This window comes from Pelophylax lessonae (genome assembly GCF_965119305.1).
Source record: "Pelophylax lessonae genome assembly, chromosome: 1".
NCBI lineage: Eukaryota > Metazoa > Chordata > Amphibia > Anura > Ranidae > Pelophylax > Pelophylax lessonae.
Window position 1 is genome coordinate 729,254,948 of NC_138768.1, and position 19,358 is coordinate 729,274,305.

At 46.2% G+C, this 19,358-nt stretch overlaps 1 protein-coding gene across 3 annotated transcripts in view; it reads left to right on the forward strand.

Moving 5' to 3' along the window:
* Positions 1–19,358, forward strand: part of CNOT7 (CCR4-NOT transcription complex subunit 7) — a 102,276-nt gene that overhangs the window by 38,334 nt on the left and 44,584 nt on the right. For all 3 annotated transcript variants that reach the window (XM_082243048.1, XM_082243049.1, XM_082243050.1), the window contains one exon: positions 9,289–9,450. In XM_082243048.1, coding sequence (XP_082099174.1) covers positions 9,289–9,450 — 162 coding nt within the window. The remainder of the gene's footprint in view (positions 1–9,288; positions 9,451–19,358) is intronic.

Below are 19,358 nucleotides of genomic sequence, written 5' to 3' on the forward strand. Positions count from 1 at the left end.
AACCCTGGCTGGACCGAGTTCGGGACAGGTGGGTTCAGGAAATCGTTCAATCTGGATACAAGATCGAGTTTCTCGGCCGGCGGGCAGATTTTTCCCCTCAAACCTTCAGCTGACTCCGGAGCGCTTGCAGGATCTGCACCTGGCGGTGCTGGACCTGCGGGCCCAGGGAGTGGTGGTTCCGGTGCCTCATCGGGACAGATTTCGGGGTTCTATTCCAATCTGTTCACTGTGCCCAGAAAGGAGGGCAAGGTACGTCCGATTCTGGACTTGAAAGCTCTGAACCGCTTTGTGTGGGTTCGCAAGTTCCGCATGGAATCCCTGCGATCAGTGGTGGCTGCCCTGGTTCTGGGGGAATTCATGGCCTCTATCGACTTGAAGGATGCGTACCTTCACATCCCCATTTTCGAGGGTCACCAGAGGTACCTTCGGTTTGCCATTGCGGAGGATCATTATCAATTCGTGGCGTTGCCCTTTGGTCTCGCTTCGGCTCCGTGGGTTTTCACCAAGGTGCTGGCGCCGGTTCTGGCCTTATTGAGGGCCCAGGGCATTTCTGTCCTGGGGTATCTGGACGATATCCTGATTTGGTCCGCGACCGGTCAGGGCCTGGTGAACGACCTGTCCATCACGATGCAGACTCTGCAGGAATTCGGCTGGACGATAAATTTTCCAAAGTCAACGTTGTGTCCGTCAGTTCGTCTTCCCTACCTGGGGATGATTCTGGACTCGCTTCAAGCGAGGGTCTTCCTGCCGGAAGACAAGCTTCGGACACTTCAGTGCGAAGTCAGGTCCCTCAGGGACAATCAGTGCTCGTCCCTCCGGACGTGTATGAGGTGTCTGGGATTGATGGTTTCGGCCTTTGAGGCGATTCCCTTCGCCCAGTTTCACACACGGGAGCTTCAGGCGGAGGTCCTGGCCAAGTGGGACGGGCATCCGCAATCTCTGGATCTGCGGCTGTCGTTGAGCCATCTCATCCGAAGGGGTCTTTTGTGGTGGCTCCAGTCCCCGGCGGTGTCGGGGGGCAAGTCATTTCGTCCTTTGTCATGGACGGTGATCACCACGGATGCCAGCCTGTCGGGCTGGGGTGGTGTTCTGGGCGTTCTGTCTGCCCAGGGAACTTGGTCGGAGGAGGAATCCTCCCTTCCGATCAACATTCTGGAATTGCGAGCGATACATCTCTGTCTTCTGCGTTGGACGGACAGGCTTCAGGGCCGTCCAGTTCGGGTACAGACGGACAATGCCACAGCGGTGGCCTACATCAACCACCAAGGGGGCACCAGGAGTGCCCGAGCGGCTCGGGAAGTAGCCGACATTCTGTCTTGGGCCGAGGCGCACGTCCCGGCGATATCTGCAGTTCACATTCCGGGGGTGGAGAACTGGCAGGCGGATTATCTGAGCCGCCAGACCCTGGACCAGGGAGAATGGTCCCTTCACCCGGATGTCTTCCAGATGTTGTGCGCGAAGTGGGGGTCCCCAGATGTGGATCTGTTCGCGTCTCGTCTAAACAACAAGGTGGAAAGGTTCGTGGCAGGGACGCGCGATCCTCGGGCAGACGCCTCAGACGCGTTAGTGGCGCCCTGGCATCAGTATCGCCTGATGTATGCCTTTCCACCGATTCAGCTGCTGTCCAGGCTCCTTCGCAGGTTAGCCTCGGAACCGCACGCGGTGATTCTGGTGGCACCGGACTGGCCTCGCCGGTCTTGGTACGCAGACCTCGTGAATCTGGCGGTCGACGCTCCGTGGCGTCTGCCACTTCGAGAAGATCTCCTGTCTCAAGGACCGATATTCCATCCTGCTTTACAGTCGCTGGCTTTAACAGCCTGGCTGTTGAAAGCCAGGTCCTGAAGGATGGGGGTCTTTCCCCTGAGGTCATTCCCACCTTGATCAAGGCTAGGAAGGCTTCTTCGGGGAAGATTTACTACCGTACTTGGAAGGCTTACTTTGCCTGGTGTGAGTCCAGGGGGTATTCCCCTCGCTCGTACTCGGTGTCGAGAGTGTTGGCTTTCCTTCAAACGGGCGTGGACCAGCGTTTGGCGTTGGCCACGATTAAGGGTCAGATTTTCTGCGCTGGCCGTTCTCTTTCAACGCCCTGTGGCGTCTAACTCTTTGGTTAGCACCTTTTGTTCAAGGGGTGCGACATTTGGTCCCTCCTAGGAGGGAGCCTTTGCCTCCATGGGATTTGATCCTTGTTCTGTCCGTGTTGCAACATGCTCCTTTTGAAAATATCAGGGAGATCTCGTTGTCTCTGTTGTCAAAGAGGGTTGCCCTTTTGGTGGTGATCACTTCGGCTCGCAGGGTGTCGGAGCTGGCGGCCTTGTCCTGCAAATCTCCGTATTTGGTGATTCACTTGGATAAGGTGGTCTTGCGACCTAACCCGTATTTCTTCCGAAGAGGATCTCGGAATTTCACCTCAATGAGGACATTGTCTTGCCTTTGCTTTGCACGAAGCCTAAGCATCCGAAGGAGGTGGCTTTACCTTCCTTGGATGTTGTTAGGGCAATCAGGGTTTACCTGTCATCAACTAAATCCTTTCGCAAGGCGGATTCTCTCTTTGTCCTTCCTGAGGGACCTCGGAAGGGCATGGCGGCATCGGCTTCTACCATCGCCAAATGGATCAGGCAGACCATTGAGCAGGCCTATGCTTTGAGGGGGAAGGTTCCTCCCGTGCCTGTGAAGGCGCACCCTACCAGATCTCTGAGTACGTCTTGGGCCTGTCATCATCGGGCTTCTGTGGCCCAGGTGTGTAAGGCGGCGACTTGGTCGTCCGTTCACACCTTCTCAAAATTTTACAAAGTGGATGTTCAGGCATTGGCAGATGCTTCTTTTGGCCATAAAGTTCTTAGTGCAGCGGTGCCTTAGGGTCCCTTGTTTGGGCCCTTGGCTGTTGGGGTGTTTTTACCCCTAGGTTACTTGTTCTTTCCTGGGATGTTGCTCCTGTTGAGCATGTTTTCCTGTTGCCCAGTTGGTTCTCTTACTTTGGTAAGGTGCTTTTCTCTGATGTGGGTACTGCGTTGCTTTAGGCGCGGCTGTTTTTTTTCCCACCCCTCATGTCTACACTGCTATGGGACGTCCCCATTAGTGAAGAATATGAAGAGGTGGCGACTGTCGGAGGATGTAAGAGAAAACGGAATTTTTGTAAAATCTTACCTGTAAATTTCCTTTCTCGGAGTCCTCCAACAGTCGCCGCACCCGCCCCTCTTTTGGGGTTTGTTTATGTACTCTACTGCTATGCTACTGAAACTGAGTTGGAAATGCAGGAAGCAGGGAGGTATGGACTGAGGGGACCACCCCCTGGGGGTGGGATATGCTAAAAGCTTTGATATTAATATATTCTGTTGCCTTAGCTACTCCTACGGAGCAAAGGTCAATAACCCCATTAGTGACGAATATGAAGAGGCGGCGACTGTCGGAGGACTCAGAGAAAGGAATTTTACAGGTAAGATTTTACAAAAATTCTGTTATTTTTACTTTCTGCTCTATAACATTCCCAAAAAAATTAAAAATCTAATTCTTTCATCATTTTAGGCCAATTTGTATTCTGCTACATATTTTTGGTAAAAAAAAAATCCCAATAAGCGTATAATAACGGGTAGTGTACCCATCTGGTCCTATTCTCAATTGTTCGATCTATTTTTAGATCCTGGTCTCAACTGTTCGATCTATTTTTAGATCCTGGTCTCAACTTTTCAATCTAATTTTATTTATTTTTTTCATGTATCAATTGTTTTAAGTAAAGTTTCAAAACCTTACAGAGTATATAAAATGGTATCTGAGATGGTAAACATTGCTCAGAACAATTGGTTTTAGAACATGTAATAGCTTGATTATAGTCATGCACAGTTACCAGTAATAGGGAAGAGGAAAGAGGGGGAAAAAAAATATAACATACAACTGTGAACCATTACTTAAAACTCATGCTTCAAAGTTGTCCAACAACACAGACCATTAAGTAGTCATTAAGTAAGTCAATGTACAGCTATGTGATTAGTGTGAAACATCAACATTATAATTGCTGTTCACCCATGGTTTCTTATTTTTTTTTTTCTTCATTGGATCTATTTTTAGTTCCTGGATCTATTTTTAGATTCTGGTCTCAACTGTTCAATCTATTTTTATATCCCAATCTATTTTTATATCCCTATCCAGGAGGATGTCCTATGACGCTCACCCGGATCTAAGCGAGGCCGGCTCTGAGCATCATTTGCCTGTAGACTGGACGGGAACCGGTTTAATTACCCTCTATGTAATGGTTACCATCACTAAGTAAAATGTGCCAACTGTATTGCTGGACAACAAAACATATCTACTACTAAAGGCTTGAAAGCCAAGATTAAAAAAAAAATTTAATGTTGCAAATGCATAGTAGTAACGAATTAAGTGCTGGCAAGGAGTTTTCCCAAATCCTCCTCCAGGACAGCCCAAGAGATAGGCACCTCCTCCAACAGGAACAAGAAACCCATCACCAAAAGTACTTTAACCACTTTAAGTCCAAGCCTATTTTTGACACTTGGTGTTTACAAGATAAAATCTGTTTTTTTTTTTTTTTGCTAGAAAACTACTTAGAACCCGCAAACATTATATATATATTTTTTTTTAGCGGAGACCCTAGAGAATAGAATGGAGATCGTTGCAATATTTTTTATCACACAAACGCAGTTTTTTGGGAAAAAATTAACTTTTTTTCATAAAAAAATAAGAAAACAGTAAAGTTAGCCCAAAAGTTGCTCTCGCTATCTGCTGCCATAACCCCGGTATTTAGCGTCAAAGGACCAACGTAAATCGACTGCGGGCGGTCGGTAAGTGGTTAAAAGGAAGTCCTTCTGCCGAACTGGTCAGTTTATTGTGTTTCCTCCGGCCAGAGGAGATGCATCACCTGAAACCTGGGGTAACCTCTGATTTTTTTGGTTATCATTCCAACAACACTTTTACCTCCTGGGCTTCCCTGAGAGCAGCTGGTAGGATTCTCTGTTAGATTTTCCTCCAGGTCCACTCCTCCAAACAGGAAGGAGGTGGCTTGGTTCTGTTTCAACTTCTGTGCCTGCTATTTCCAGGCATATGGGGCTCAGGTTCCAAGCTTCATTTTCAGTGCAGTTCCTTCAAGCAATTGCTACCAGGACACTACTGGTGGAGGAGCTAATACTGCATATTGCATTATTTAATGCAAACTACCGCTCAGGCGGATTAAGGTAAGCTGGAGGATGCTATATATAATTACTTTACTTTTACTTTTGTTGGTTCCTAGGTTTTCACCTAACCTGTTATCTGTCACCTGGGGCCCCTTGGTGTTGGCCTTAATGTAGCAGGGTACTTTTGACCTCTCCCTATCTAGGGCTTCTTAGAGGGAGTTTGGGGGTCCTGACTGTGTTTCTCTCTTAACTGGTTAACTTTAAGTAATATATCCTTGGCGAGGATGAGCAACACGCCAGTGCTTGTAGCAACCCCCTCCACTGTGATAGATGAGTTGTCCTCTACCTTCCTTTTTTTTTTTTATCGGAGACCCCTGTCCAACCTGACCTCTGCCAAGATCACCTATTCATGTGCTGTCAGCTGTAGGGGTTCCTCAGAAGGTGGATCTAGTGGGGGGTTATCTGTCCCCACTACTCCTTCCTAGCTGGATAAAGCTATTAGGTCTTGCAAAAGGAAATTTTCTCTACTTAAATGGGAGAGAATGGTGATTACTGTTCTTGTGAGTATGCTGCTAATTCTCCAGCAGTAGAGGAACAACGTAGATTAGATCTTCAGCAATCAAGTGTCCTTTTAGAGATGAGGTAGCCACTTGAAATTCAAGGGAAAGTGTCTGTTTTTTTTTTTTCATACTAGCATGTATTGGAGCTTAAAGTGGAACCTTACCCCTAACAACTTGATAGAAAAATAATGTTCTTTAGCAAGGAACATGCATTCCACATGAATAATTATGCTACCAAAATTAGTGTGCGCTGCAAAATTGCCTCCAGCATTGTTTCTGGTTCTTCTTGACGGAGGCTGCCATTCTGCTGAATGCAGTGGTAGAGTAGTAGAAACCTTTAGGGCTCTTTCACACACGGAGTCCACCAGGTGGACTCCGTTATTCTCAGCGGGGGGATCGATCCGCCGATCCCCCGCTGAGCTGGAGGATAACAGCTGTGTCTCTGCGCTGTGTGCGGAGACAGAGCTGTCAGGTCCCCATGCATCTATATGGGGGAATCGGATGGGAACGGAATAGGGTTTCCATCCGTCTAGATTTATCGGATGTCAGCGGACATGTCTCCGCTGACATCCGATGCCCCATAGAGATGCATTAGGTGTCCGTTCAGATTCGCCAAAAAAAACGACAGGCGCATCTGGACGGTCCGCCTGTGTGAAAGGGGCCTTAGGCTGTCAGCAGATCGACCACTACTGGCTCTAATTTTCAGCACTGTGCCAAAAAAAATAGAGAGCAACTAGGAATGTGCACAGAAGGGTGATACAGTACATTACTGGATTTTGAACAGTATAGGCACATATTTTTAATATTTTACATAGCTTTAGCTGCATAAGGGGCCAGATTGAATTCATCTAGCAGAATTTAAAGGATAAGTTCACTTTTTTAAAAGAAAAAAAAAAATAATAAATGCACGTTTTTTTTTCGGAGCCCGTAAAGCATTGCACCTGCGATCACACCCCCCCCCATACTCCAACATCATTCAAACAACCAACCCCTATAACTCAAACCCTGAACTTGACATAGGAAGACATATTAACCAGTTTTGGACCGGAAGGATTTGCCCCCTTAATGACCAGGCCATTTTTTCGATTCGGCACTGCGTTACTTTAACAGAGAATTGCGCGGTCGTGCGACGCTGTACCTAAATAAAATTGATGTTCTTTTTTTCCCACAAATAGAGCTTTCTTTTGTTGGCATTTGATCACCTGTGTGATTTTTATTTTTTTATTTTTTGTGCTATAAACAAAAAAAGAGCGACAATTATTTATTTTTTTTTTTTAACATTTTAGGCCAATTTGTTTCCTGCTACATATTTTTGGTAAAAAATCGCAATAAGCGTATTTTGATTGGTTTGCGCAAAAGTTATTACTAACTACGGGAAAGATTTATTTATTTATGTCATTTTTATTTATTTATTTATTGCTAGTAATGGCGGCGATCTGCGATTTTTTTTTTTTTTTTTTTTTTTTTTTGCGGGACTGCGACATTGCGGGGGACAGATCGGACCCCTAACTGACCTTTTTTACACTTTTGGGGGGACCAGTGACATTACTACAGTAATAATCAGTGCTAAAAATATGCACTGTTACATAATATTGCCATTAGCAGGGAAGAGGTTAACCCTGTGGGTGGTCAAGGGGTGTCAAATGTGAGCCTAGGGGAGTGTTTCTAACTGTGGGGGGGGGTGGGCTTTTGAAATGATCACCGAGACCTGTGATCCTATATAGAAGGATCACAGGCACTCTGTGATCATTCCAGAGAGAAGAACGGTCAGCTGTGTTTACAACAGCTGCCCGTCCTTCTCTCTCAGCAGGGAGCGATCGCCGACCCTGTGCATCGGAGTCCCCACTGCCGAGTGGGGGCGCGACCGCGCTGGTGGCCCCCTATCAGCAGGCGCACGTCCGACGTAGGGCTGTGTCGGTTCGCGCAGGAGGGGATGCTTGCTGCAGTATATCTGCAGCGGGCGGTCCTGAACAGGTTAAGGGTCCATATTCCACCACAGCTATGTTTCATCCATACCATTTAAATAAAGTTCTGAGAAATCGAGTAATCATTTGACTCTATATCGAAGTTTATAATGAGCTTTTTAGCTATCCCTGCTTCATGAAACACTTCTCAGGTCCACTCCTCCCCTTGTTGAGGCAAACTGATGCCCACCTATGTTGGTTTATGCATGATTAACGTACTGTCATCAGTTGTCGTATCTTAAAATTTTAAATTTTCATTGTATGCTTATTGTTCTTGCTAATTGCACACTGCTCTTATTCCTAAATAAAATATATTTAAAAAAAAAAAAAAACCCCTGAAGTCTGTTAACACACCTCAGCTGGCAGAAATTTCACCTCCACCTGTCTCGGAGCCTTCTATTCCCACTACAGGGCTGGAGAGGCTGAATTATAAAACTTCTCAGCTCTTTATGAGGGTCTTGCTAGCTACTATAGTATGGCCTTCACTCACTCAGGATTAGGCTATATAACCTTAGATACTATGGGTATGGGAAAGAATCAGGAGCCTGAAATGAAGACAGGAGGGAGGAGGGCTTAGGGAATTCATAGGAGAACTGAGGAAGGCTGTAGGGGCCAGATGAAGGTGGAGATGGGAGAAGACATCGGATCAGACATTCTCTGCTTACTGCGCGACCGGTAGGTATTACACTGCGTGTGCACAAAATTTCACGGAGCAACACAAACTACTGCAGAAGAACTTCAGCCAGGGCTTTGATTTCCCCCAGTAAACATCACCGATTGCACAAGAAGCATGGGGTATGAAAAAGGATCAATTTGACAGGCAAAAAGTAAGCTCTAAAACAAAACAAATTCCTGATTACTCTTTAAAATGTTAGAACTGCGCACTGTTGTATTTTTTATATTCTCCATGTTTGACTGCAGTTTCTTTGGCGGGGCCTGAATCCCTTTAGACATGATTTCACCAAATTTTAAATTTTTGTTACAGGGGATGCCCAAAATGTGACCTATCTTAGTGCAGACCTCTGGCAAAGTCAGTAAGCAATCACACAAGCAGGAAATTACATTCCTGGGGGGCGTTTTGTACATTGTCCATAACGCCTTCAGTTGCCTTGACAGTACAGATTAGAAAAGGAAAGGTCATTTTTAAAAACATTCAATTACAAAATGACTTGTATAACAATTGTATATGCTTTTATAATTTTTTTTTTTATATTTTGCTATTTTTTTCCCCACGAAAGTGAAGTTAACCTTTTATTATACATGCTGTGAACAAGGCTGTATGCGTCAGATTTTTTAATCTTGATTTTTTTTTTTAATCTTGATTTTTTTTTAATATTGATTTTTTTTTATGTAGCAAATAAAGATTTTCATGGGATTCTGGAGTTGGCGGCTGCATCTTTTTTGGAGCTACCCTTTAATGTACAGCTACCACAAATTCGGGCAAATTATACTGAGCATATGATGTTAATTTTCAGAAACAGAGTTTACCCTCAGTCAATTTGGTGCATTTATATCCTGTTAAGGAATATATAAAAATTAACATTTTTGTGCTTAAAGTTCAACTTAAATGTCCACACATGCTGCGTCTGAGTGTGAAGCTTGTGTGCAAGTCTTGTCTTGATTGTGAGTTTTTCTCTGCAGGGAAGATATGTATGCACAAGACTCCATAGAGCTGCTCACTTCATCCGGGATCCAGTTTAAAAAGCATGAGGAAGAGGGCATTGAAACTCACTATTTTGCAGAGTTGTTTATGACCTCTGGAGTGGTGCTTTGTGAAGGAGTAAAATGGCTTTCTTTCCACAGGTATGTGACTGGTGTGTTAAATCCAAACATTTCCTCACACCCTTCTTTTTATTCAGCCTGTTATTGGTAATTCAATGTACATTTTACAGTTTAATAGGCTACTACCATTTACAAAAAGTACAGGCTGCTGGGTCTGTATGGTGGTATCTAATGATTTGAAGTGCAGAGATGTATTTAGCTCTCACATCTGACAAGAATTTTTCCAATGTATGTTTAATGATAAAGCCATCTAAGTACTGTTTCCCTGTAAGTTGGTCAGTTACGACCTTTAGTGCATTTTCAGAACAGCAGACCTTCTACGTGAAAACTTACTGCTTAGAGGTCCCTATGTCTTTGTCCATTTGCTATACTGTTGCAATATACTATACAAATAAATTGGCTATATTTTAGTGTATTAGCCAGCTTCTCCTTTTAAAACATATATTTCTCTATCGTCCATTGACAGACGCAGACTCCATCTTCATTAGCCATTGGTTTATGCTGCCCCCTGCAGGAGTAGTTCTAGGCAGAAAAAATATAAATCTCCATGCCCACGGGGCTTTCCCCACAGGCATAACCCACACACCCTCTGCTCCAGCAAACCAGTTTGTTTCTGCCTAGAGAAGGAGTAGGACCTAGGTTTTCTGCTGGGACTTCGGTCTCAGTTTTTTATTCTTTTCAGAATATCTAGTTTTTATTTCTCTTTCCTCACTTTGCTAGCTAGTGTTTAGGGGGATCCTCCTGGTGATCTGCAAGCAATGCCAGCTGGGGTTTCGCACTGGATAATCTAGATCCTTAAGGTCTCCCCAGCCTGGCCTACGTGCGTGAGCAGGTTATAGTCCTGCACTAGGCCTTACCATGACGGTGCCCCTTTCCGGATGGGGACAAGCTTGGGAGTGGATGTCTCGCCGGGACGCGATGACCTGGAACACCCTAAGTCGCAGTGTACCCCCCCCCCACTTCAGGTGGGAGGCGGTCTGCCCAGAGCGGAGCCCACCCAGTCCATGGTATGGTGAGTAAATGTGACCCCCTTGTCCCTTGTGGTCTTGGGGGGATTTGGGCCCTTTCCTGGGGATAATAGATCCCCCTGGCCTGTCAGGTACCCGGCCCTGTGCCCTGTCTCCCTCTCCCATCCCTACAGGGGGCTATGTAACTGGGGCGCCTGGCATCCTGAGGGGGGTGGCAATAGTACCTTGTTTATTGCTAGGTCTGGTTGTAGATCCTTGAGGCCTTCATTTTGGGGGGTCCCTGGCCGCGTGGCATGCCGTGTGCGCCGCCATCTTAAGTGTCGGCAATGTATAATTTTTTCCCATTGACTTGTATGGGGCAGCCATTTTCCCTGTGCTTCTATTTAATTGCATTGGCATCCATTTTTATGTAGTCCTATTGAGCTACACAGGCAGCGTGACCTTTCACATCCAGGCCAAGGTCACTTCCTGTGATTCTTCTTCCTGCTGCACAGTCCGATTCAGGAGGTGTTTCTCTGGAGGTGGTACAGTACTGGGGTCTGTGTGGGCATATCCCTGCACACTCTGCTGTCAATATATATTTAAGGGGGACTCTGCAGACCGCTGCGATCAGCGCTTCTTAAAGTGACAGTTCTCTGTTTTTCTGTTACACTGATTATGGAATCCCAGGCTGTATATTCCCCCCATAGACCCGCTCAGTGCGAAACCCGGACCGTCCGGCTATCAGTCGCTGGCCGCAATTTCAGCAGCTCTGGAAAGCCTGGCGACAAAAGTTGATTTTGTAATGAAAAAGGTTACTAGCCAAAAACGGCCGCTGCCTTTTCAATCTTTGGTAGGGTTCTCTGATTCAGACATATGGTCGCCATGGACGCCCCCCTACCTGAGGGGTCGCTGTATTCCCAATCGGATGGTGAAGAGGACCTGCCTTCTTCAGCGGCAGCGTGGGAACGCGCTCTGGTGGAAGCCCTGATTGCTTCAGGAAGGGAAACTTTAAAATTGACAGATGAACCCACGCCGGCAGGGACACGGGTGTCTTTTGACTCCCGCAAGACCCAAAAGTCGGGCAAGGTTTTCCCTTGTCCTGAGACTTTTCATGATATTAATGATCAATGGCTGTGCATCAAGCACATGATAGTAGTGCCTAAGCTCTTTAAACGCTGGTATCCTTTTGCTGAGATGGTTTCCAATCATTGGACGGTGCCGCCTATGGTGGACTACCCGGTCTTCAGGTTGAACAAATCTACTACTGTGCCTGTGGAGGATTCCCCGTTTTTTACGGATCTGGTGGACAGGCGGGTGGAAACCCTTTACGTGAAGTGTTGGCGGGTTCTATTCCAAAACCGGTTTTCGTGTCTGTTTTGGTATCACAGATGGTTATGGAATGGATAAAGGTTCTGAAAGGGAACTTGGACCCTGACATAGTTCCCCGGAGCTGATGGAACTTTTGGACCAGGTGGCTCAGGCCCTGGTGTTCCTGTGTGATGCGTCCCTGGATGCGGCTCCCCTGGTGGCCAGAGTTTCGGCTGTGGAGATTGCCCTCCGGTGCATGGTTTGGCTGAAGAGCTGGTCGGCTGACCAGGCTTCCAAGAAAGCTCTGACAGATCTCCCTTTTCTGGGAGAGCGTTTGTTGCAAGGAGACTCTCGTTCGGATCTGTTGGGCAACATCTCAGTTACAGTTCAGACCCTTCAGGAGTTTGGGTGGACGATCAATTTCAGGAAATCTGCTCTGTCGCCATCCATACGGGTCACTTATCTGGGGCTGACTCTCGACTCTGCACTGGCGAGGGTCTTTCTCCCCTTGGAAAAGCTACAGAAGTTGCAAAGGGCGATCAGGTTGCTGATGAAAACCGATCAGTCCTCCTTGTGGTCTTGCGTGAGGGCCCTGGGCCTGATGGTATCCACCTTCGAAGCGGTCCCGTTTGCTCAGTCTCACTCGAGGCCTCTGCAGAAAGAGATTCTGGCAAAATGGAACAGGGATCCTCGGTCATTGGACCAGAAGATTAGTTCGAGCCATCTCGCAAAGTTGACTCTATCCTGGTGGATCCAGTCACCTGCTTTGTGTCAGATACGCGGGTCCCTGGTTCAGATACAGTCGGACAATGCTACGGCTGTGGCTTACATCAATCATCAAGGGTGCACCAAGAGTGTCATGGCGGCCAAGATGGTGGCCGAAATACTTGTTTGGGAGGAAGAAAATTTTCCGGCTCTTTCACAGTCCACAATCCGGATGTGGAAAATTGGCAAGTGGATTACCTGAGTGGTCAAGTGCTGGATCAAGAAGAATGGTCCCTTCATCCGGAGGTGTTTCATCTACTGTGTGTCCATTGGGGGACTCCGGACGTGGATCTGTTTGCATCTTGTCTCAACAGGAAAGTCCAGCGTTTTGTGGCCAGGTCTCGGGATCCTCTGGCCGACGCCACAGACGCCCTGGTGGCTCCTTGGAGCCAGTATCAGCTGATTTATGCCTTCCCTCCGCTCATTCTCCTGCCGAAGTTTCTTCGCCGGGTGGCGGTGGAAGGCATTCCGGTCTTTCTGGTGGCACCAGACTGGCCCCGGTGGTCTGGGTACGCAGACCTAGTAAAAATGGTCGTAGATCCTCCATGGAGACTTCCTCTGTGGGAAGATCTGCTATCTCAAGGATCGATCTTGCATCCTGCTTTGCGGTCGCTGGCTTTAATGGCTTGGCTGTTGAAAGCAAGGTATTGAGTCTCTCTCTGACTCAGTGATTCCTACTCTTTTGAAGGCTAGGAAATCGACATCAAGGAAGATCTATCATTGTACGTGGAAATTGTACATTTCATGGTGTGAATTGCTGCAGCTGCACCCTCGCTTGTTTTCTATAGCTAGGGTTTTGGCCTTTTTACAAAAGGGGTTGAGCAGCGATTGGCTTTGGGCACTATCAAGGGCCAAGGGTCAGCCTTTGCTATTTTACTTCCAGTGTCCGTTGGCTACTAATAGCTTGATTCGCACTTTTATTCAGGGGGTGCGTCGTCTGGCTTCTCCGAGGAGATCCCCGTTGCCTCCGTGGGATCTCAATCTGGTTTTGTCTGTTCTTCAAAGGCCTCCTTTAGAAAATATTAGGGAGATTTCTCTGCTTTCTTTGTCGCAGAAGGTTGCCTTCCTGGTGGCTATTAAGGCGATAAAGGTTTATCTGACGGTTACTGAGTCTTTTAGGAAAATTAACTCTCTCTGTACTTACGGACGGACCTCGAAAAGGTTTGGCTGCGTCTGCTGCGACCATATCAAGATGGATCAGGCAGATGGTTATTCAGGCTTATTCACTCAAGGGTCAAGTTCCTCCTTTCCCTGTGAATGGGGCATTCTACTAGAGCGCTGAGTGCCTCTTGGGCTTTTCGCCATCAGGCCTCTGTTGTACGATTTTGTAAGGCAGCGCCTTGGTCGTCTCTGCACACTTTTACAAAATTCTACAAGTTGGATTTGTTGGCATTCTACGGATGCCTCTTTTGGCCGCAAAGTTTTGCAGGCTGCTGTTTCCTTAGAGAATGTTTTGTTTCTATTTAGGGTTTTTTTTTTTCGCTTGGGTGGGCTTTTGTTCTTTTGGTTGAGCTTCATGTTACCCAGTTGGCTAAGTTTAGCCTTTGGAGTTTCCGTTACTATCTGGTTGGGTTCTTCCCACCCCCCATACTTACACTGCTTTGGGACGTCCCAATGGCTAATGAAGATGGAGGCTGCGTCTGTCAATGGACGATAGAGAAAACAAGCTTTTTGTAAAATATTACTGTAAAATCTGTTTCTCTGAAGTTCATTGACAGACCCAGCACCCGCCCCTCTGATATGGGGATAGTTTTTTCTCTTCTTCACTGCTTACAACTAAACTGGTTTGCTGGAGCAGAGGGTGTGTGGGTTATAACTGTGGGGATAGCCCCGTGGGCGTGGAGATTTAAATGTTTCCTGCCTAGAACTACTCCTGCAGGGGGCAGCATAACCCAATGGCTAATGAAGATGGAGGCTGTGTCTGTCTCCGGACTTCAGAGAAACAGTTTTTATGGTAGGATCTCACAAAAATCTTGTTTTTCTTTCTCATTCTCTTTAATACAAACCTGTTGTAATGTCCAATTCTCAGCAGCATACTTCCCTTTCCTTTATTCACCTCGCATCTCTATATAGTCACAAGGAGCGAAGAAACCTGTACTTGCAGGTATGAAGGAGCAAGTGAATTTGATCCATGTGACATCAGTGTTGCTTGGTGATTGGCCAAGCACTGTCATATGGGAGTGGGAAGAGTTCTAGGCCATATGTGAACTTCAGCAGGTGCAACCTGGTAATTGCAGAGGACAAATGAAAGGTTAAAATGAGCAGCTGGGGCAGGGTATTAAAATGAACTTGTTAGGCAGGCCATAGATCATGCAAAAGAAATTTGCAGGATTGCCAAGACATTGTCTTCTCCCAGCGGAGGGGACGAGAGTGGGCAGGGGAAGCCATCCCTGCTGGGAGAAGACAGTGATTATCACTAGCGGCAGGCTGTTTGTACCCAAATTGATAGATTGATCAACTTAGTACATTCAGCTTGCTCATTAACAGTTCAAATCTCGAACCGTGTATGGCCTGCCTTACTCTGCCCTGCATGAGCAAAGTACAGGTTTACTGTAAGCCCTAGTTCACAAGAATGCGATTTGTCATGCGATTTATCAGTTCAAAATGGTACGACAAGTTGCACCCTATTTTCGGCAATGGAATCGTTCAAATTGTTGCAACTCTGAACTTTGAAAAAAGTCCCTGCACTACTTTACTTTGATTTTTTGTAACTTGCATTTACTTCTTTATTTCATAAATGAAGTTGCAAGCCGCAATGAAATCGGAGATCCAAATTGCTCTGATCTGCAGCTTTGAAATTGCGCTGAAGTAGCACAATTTCAAAGCCGCACTGGTATAAACCAGGGCTAAGGATCACCGTGACAGGGTAAAATGAAGGGCCTACTATAGCTAAAAATATGCTTGTAACTATGTAGTAAATACCTTTAAAGTGAAAGTTGCAATATTAGACCATATAGCACTGTTGGGGGTGCTTCCACCATTTGTTTGTAATTTGTTACCTATAACCACATGGCTACCCTGAACACAGGGTGACAAAGCTGCAGTGATTTCACTTCAGAATTAATAATGTCACCCTATTAGGAGAATTTGGAACATAATGGAGGACCAAACAGTAAATCTAACTCTGTTACGGAGGACTCAAGAAAAGAAAACTGCTCTTTTAATACTAAAAACAGAATGCATCATATGTGTAATTTTCGCTTTTTCCCCATTGCTCCAATTAAACCTATGGTCGTCAATGCCCCTCTTACTATTATAGGAATCTGGTAGGCTGGAATCTGTTTGGCTTTGGAGTTTGGTATCCAGTGTAAAGGTGCCAATTTTTGGCACAATTCAGCCTCCCTTGGGTGTAAGGCAGCTGAATGGTGATAGTTCCAGGCTTCTGTACTACATTGTGAAAGGCTCAATTTAACCACACTAAGAGGAGCATTAACAGTAAAAGAAGGCAAATGAGTCCCATAGGAAAATGTTTTTTCCCTAATTGTTGTTGTATTAAAGTTAGTTAGGTGAAAATTCCCAACGGCCATAGGCATTTTTAGAATAAAGAAATTGAATCCATTTAATTTCTGTTGGGTATCCCAAAAACCCATTCATTTCCCTGTGTCCAGCCAATTTATTGTTATAGTTGTCCTTGAAGTTTCATCCCCTATACTCTGTCCCTCCTCATCTCACTATTTGACTCTTTGGGACATCCTTTTTTCCAAAAATATTATTCGTAAAGTGGTTCTAAAGCCTATACTTACCTGAGCCCTCATTCGATCCAATGCTGTGCATGTCTGCAGCTCTTCTCCCCCTCACTTCTGTGTCTCACTATTTTTGCTGGAGCACCGGGAGCCATTGACTCCCAGTGCTGTCAATCAAAGCCAGTGACGAGGGAGTGGGGGTGGGGCCGAGTCTATTGACACAGACAGCGGGGCTCCGTAGCGAGCACACACAAGTGCCCACATGGGATGCGGCTTCCCGTGGGGGCACTGGACAGAGAGAAGGAGCCAGGCGTGCTGAAGGGGATCTAAGAAGAAGAGGTTCATGGCTGCTCTGTGCAATTCTGTATAGAGAGGTTTGTTATTTAGGAAAAAAAATAAATTCCTTTACAATCATTTTAAGTACATTCCTGCACTTTGGAGACCACATTAAAGAGATCAGCATATTGTTCCAGACCTGTTGTCTTAATACCAGTGCCATGCATATTTGAGACTTCATATATCCTGAAGGAATTTACTTAAATCAACATCTCAAGTTTAAAAGGATAAGTTCACCTTTTTTATTTAATTTTTTTTTTTTTTTTTTGGAAGGTCAAAATATCATGCATTTATAATTGTATCTTCTAAGGCACCTGTAAAGCATTGTGCCTGCGATCAGCAGATAATAGGTGCAGTGTCAGGCTCTTGCAGACTGTCAGTGTAGCTGTCTACTCATACCTGCAATACAGGCACACAGTTACTTTAGTTGAAGAAGATGCTCACCAGTGCCCTCCTAGTTCATTGAGAACTACAAGCTGTCGGCCACAAAGGCTGTCAGTACTTGTAGTCTATTCACAGATCTCCATAAATCAGGGGTGTCAAACTAAATTTCATCACAGGCCACACCATCCTTATGGTTACCCAGTTGTATCTGTAGGACTAGATGTCAGGAGCAACCAACCCCTTTACATCGAATGTCAAGGGTCCCCACCCTCCCTTACATCATGTGCCCTTACTCTGTGCTTCTGCTGAGAAGAAAAGGAGGGGGGGGCAGAGCTGGAAAGCTGAAAGTGAAGGGTCTAGAGGAGGACCAGAGGGGGGTGGGACTCAACTTCCAGGATCTACTGAATGCTGAGACCAGGTGAGGCAAAGTCAGGTGGATGCTACAGCTGCTTAGAGATGCTTAGGATCTGTAGGAGTTCTGTCGTCCTCCACAGCTAATGACTGCTGAGATGGGGGAGGGGGCAGAGACTAACCTCTCTGCGGCTTCACGGAGAAGCGCAGGATCTGTAGGAGGAGTTCTGTCCTCATTTGATGCTGACTACTAAGACCAGGTGGGAGCTGAGATAAGGGAGGTGCCACAGCTGCAGGAGAGATGCGAGGGCCACATGAAATGGTCTGGCAGCTGGATTCGGTCCATGGGCCTTGTGTTTGACATTTGTGCCATAAATTAATGATGTAGTGTCATCCCTGTGACAGTGGGTGCAGGGAGAAGATCACGGGGGGGGGGGGGGGGGGGTCAGGAGGGAGAGCTGCAGGAGCAGGAACATGTTACATATTTATATCCATTGAGGGATTACATTTTTTACATATCTGTATTTTTGTGTTTTATACAGTTCATGAATTCTGTTAATATTGTTACATATTCCACAATAAACATGAAACTTGTAACATTTTCCTGAAGGTGAACTTATCCTTTAACCACCTCCCACCTGGGCCATTGTACATATACGGCCGGGTGGGAGTCTCGTCCTTCTGATCGGACGTTCCGGAACGTCCTTCAGAAGGAGCGAGATCGCACTGCCGCGGGCACGCGCAGCGGCGCGATCTCGATGTGCCTGTGTCCCTCGGACACAGCGCAACAAGATGCGTCAGGAGGGCCCTGTGATTGGCCCTCCTGATCACATGACGGCTGTGTCCAATCACAGCCGTCATGCAATGTAAATACAGCCGTTGTAATGGCTTCGATCTCTTCTCCTCCTGACAGATCCTGTCAGTGAGGAGAAGAAGAGGATCGATACTGGAGCTGGGGGGGATCAGTGAGTATTTCTAAGTACTCACTGATCACAGGGGGGGTCTGTGCTGGTAATCAGAACATTGATTACCAGTGCAGCCCTGGGGGGTGGGTGGGGTGCCACTAGAGCCACCAGGGATGCCCACCCATGACCACCAGGGATGCCCACCATGGCCACCAGGGATGGCAAACAGCCTGCTAGTGGTGCCCTCCTATCAGTGCTTCCCACCAATGCCATATATCAGTGCTGCCCACCAGTGCCCGTTATTGCCATCTATCAGTGCCGCCGACCAGTGCCCATTATTGCCCACCATTGCTGCCTATCAGTGCCCCCCATCAGTGCCGCCCATCAGTGCCGATCAGTGCCCATCAGTGCTGCCTATCAGTGCCCATCAGCGCTGCCTATCAGTGCCCAACAATGCTACATATCAGTGCTATCTATCAGTGCCACATAGCAGTGCCCATCAGTGCTGCATATCAGTGCTACCTATCAGTGCTGCATATCAGTGCCACCCAATCAGTGTCTCCTCATCAGTGCCTGTCAGTGCGGCATCATCAGTGCTCATCAGTGCAGGAAAAAACGTATCTATTCACAAAATTTTATAACCTAAACAAAAAAACTTTTTTTTTTTTTTTCAAACTTTTAGGTCTTTTTTTATTTGTGCACCAAAAAAGAAAAAACCTGGCGGTGATCAAATACCACCAAAAGAAAGCTCATATTTGTGGGGAAAAAATGACACAAATTTGGTTTAGGTACAGTGTTGCATGACCGCGCAATTGTCATTCAAAATGCAACAGCGCTAAAAGCTGAAAATTGGTCTGGGAAGGAAGGGGGTTTAAGTGCCCAGTATTGAGGTAGTTAAGTACAACCTAGTAGACTTTGTAAAGTATTTAATTTATCCAAATCCCCTTGTTTTTTACAGAAATTCTCAGTCTTCCCCAGATTTATCATATAATTTAAAATTCTTTGTAAACACTAATTTTTACAAAAGGTCTGTATATCCTTCTTTGACAACTCTCTCTCGGTACCCCCGACATCCAAGCTACTGTACATAAGACATTGGGTCCTTGATGATCATTGGATTTGGTGGAATGGCAAAAGGTTTATTAACTGAAATTTTTTTAAACACCATATTATCAGAGGCTAGCGTTCAGACTTTAAGATGATACATGGTCCCCTGCGTACCATCATCTTTTAGTTCAAGTGTCTTC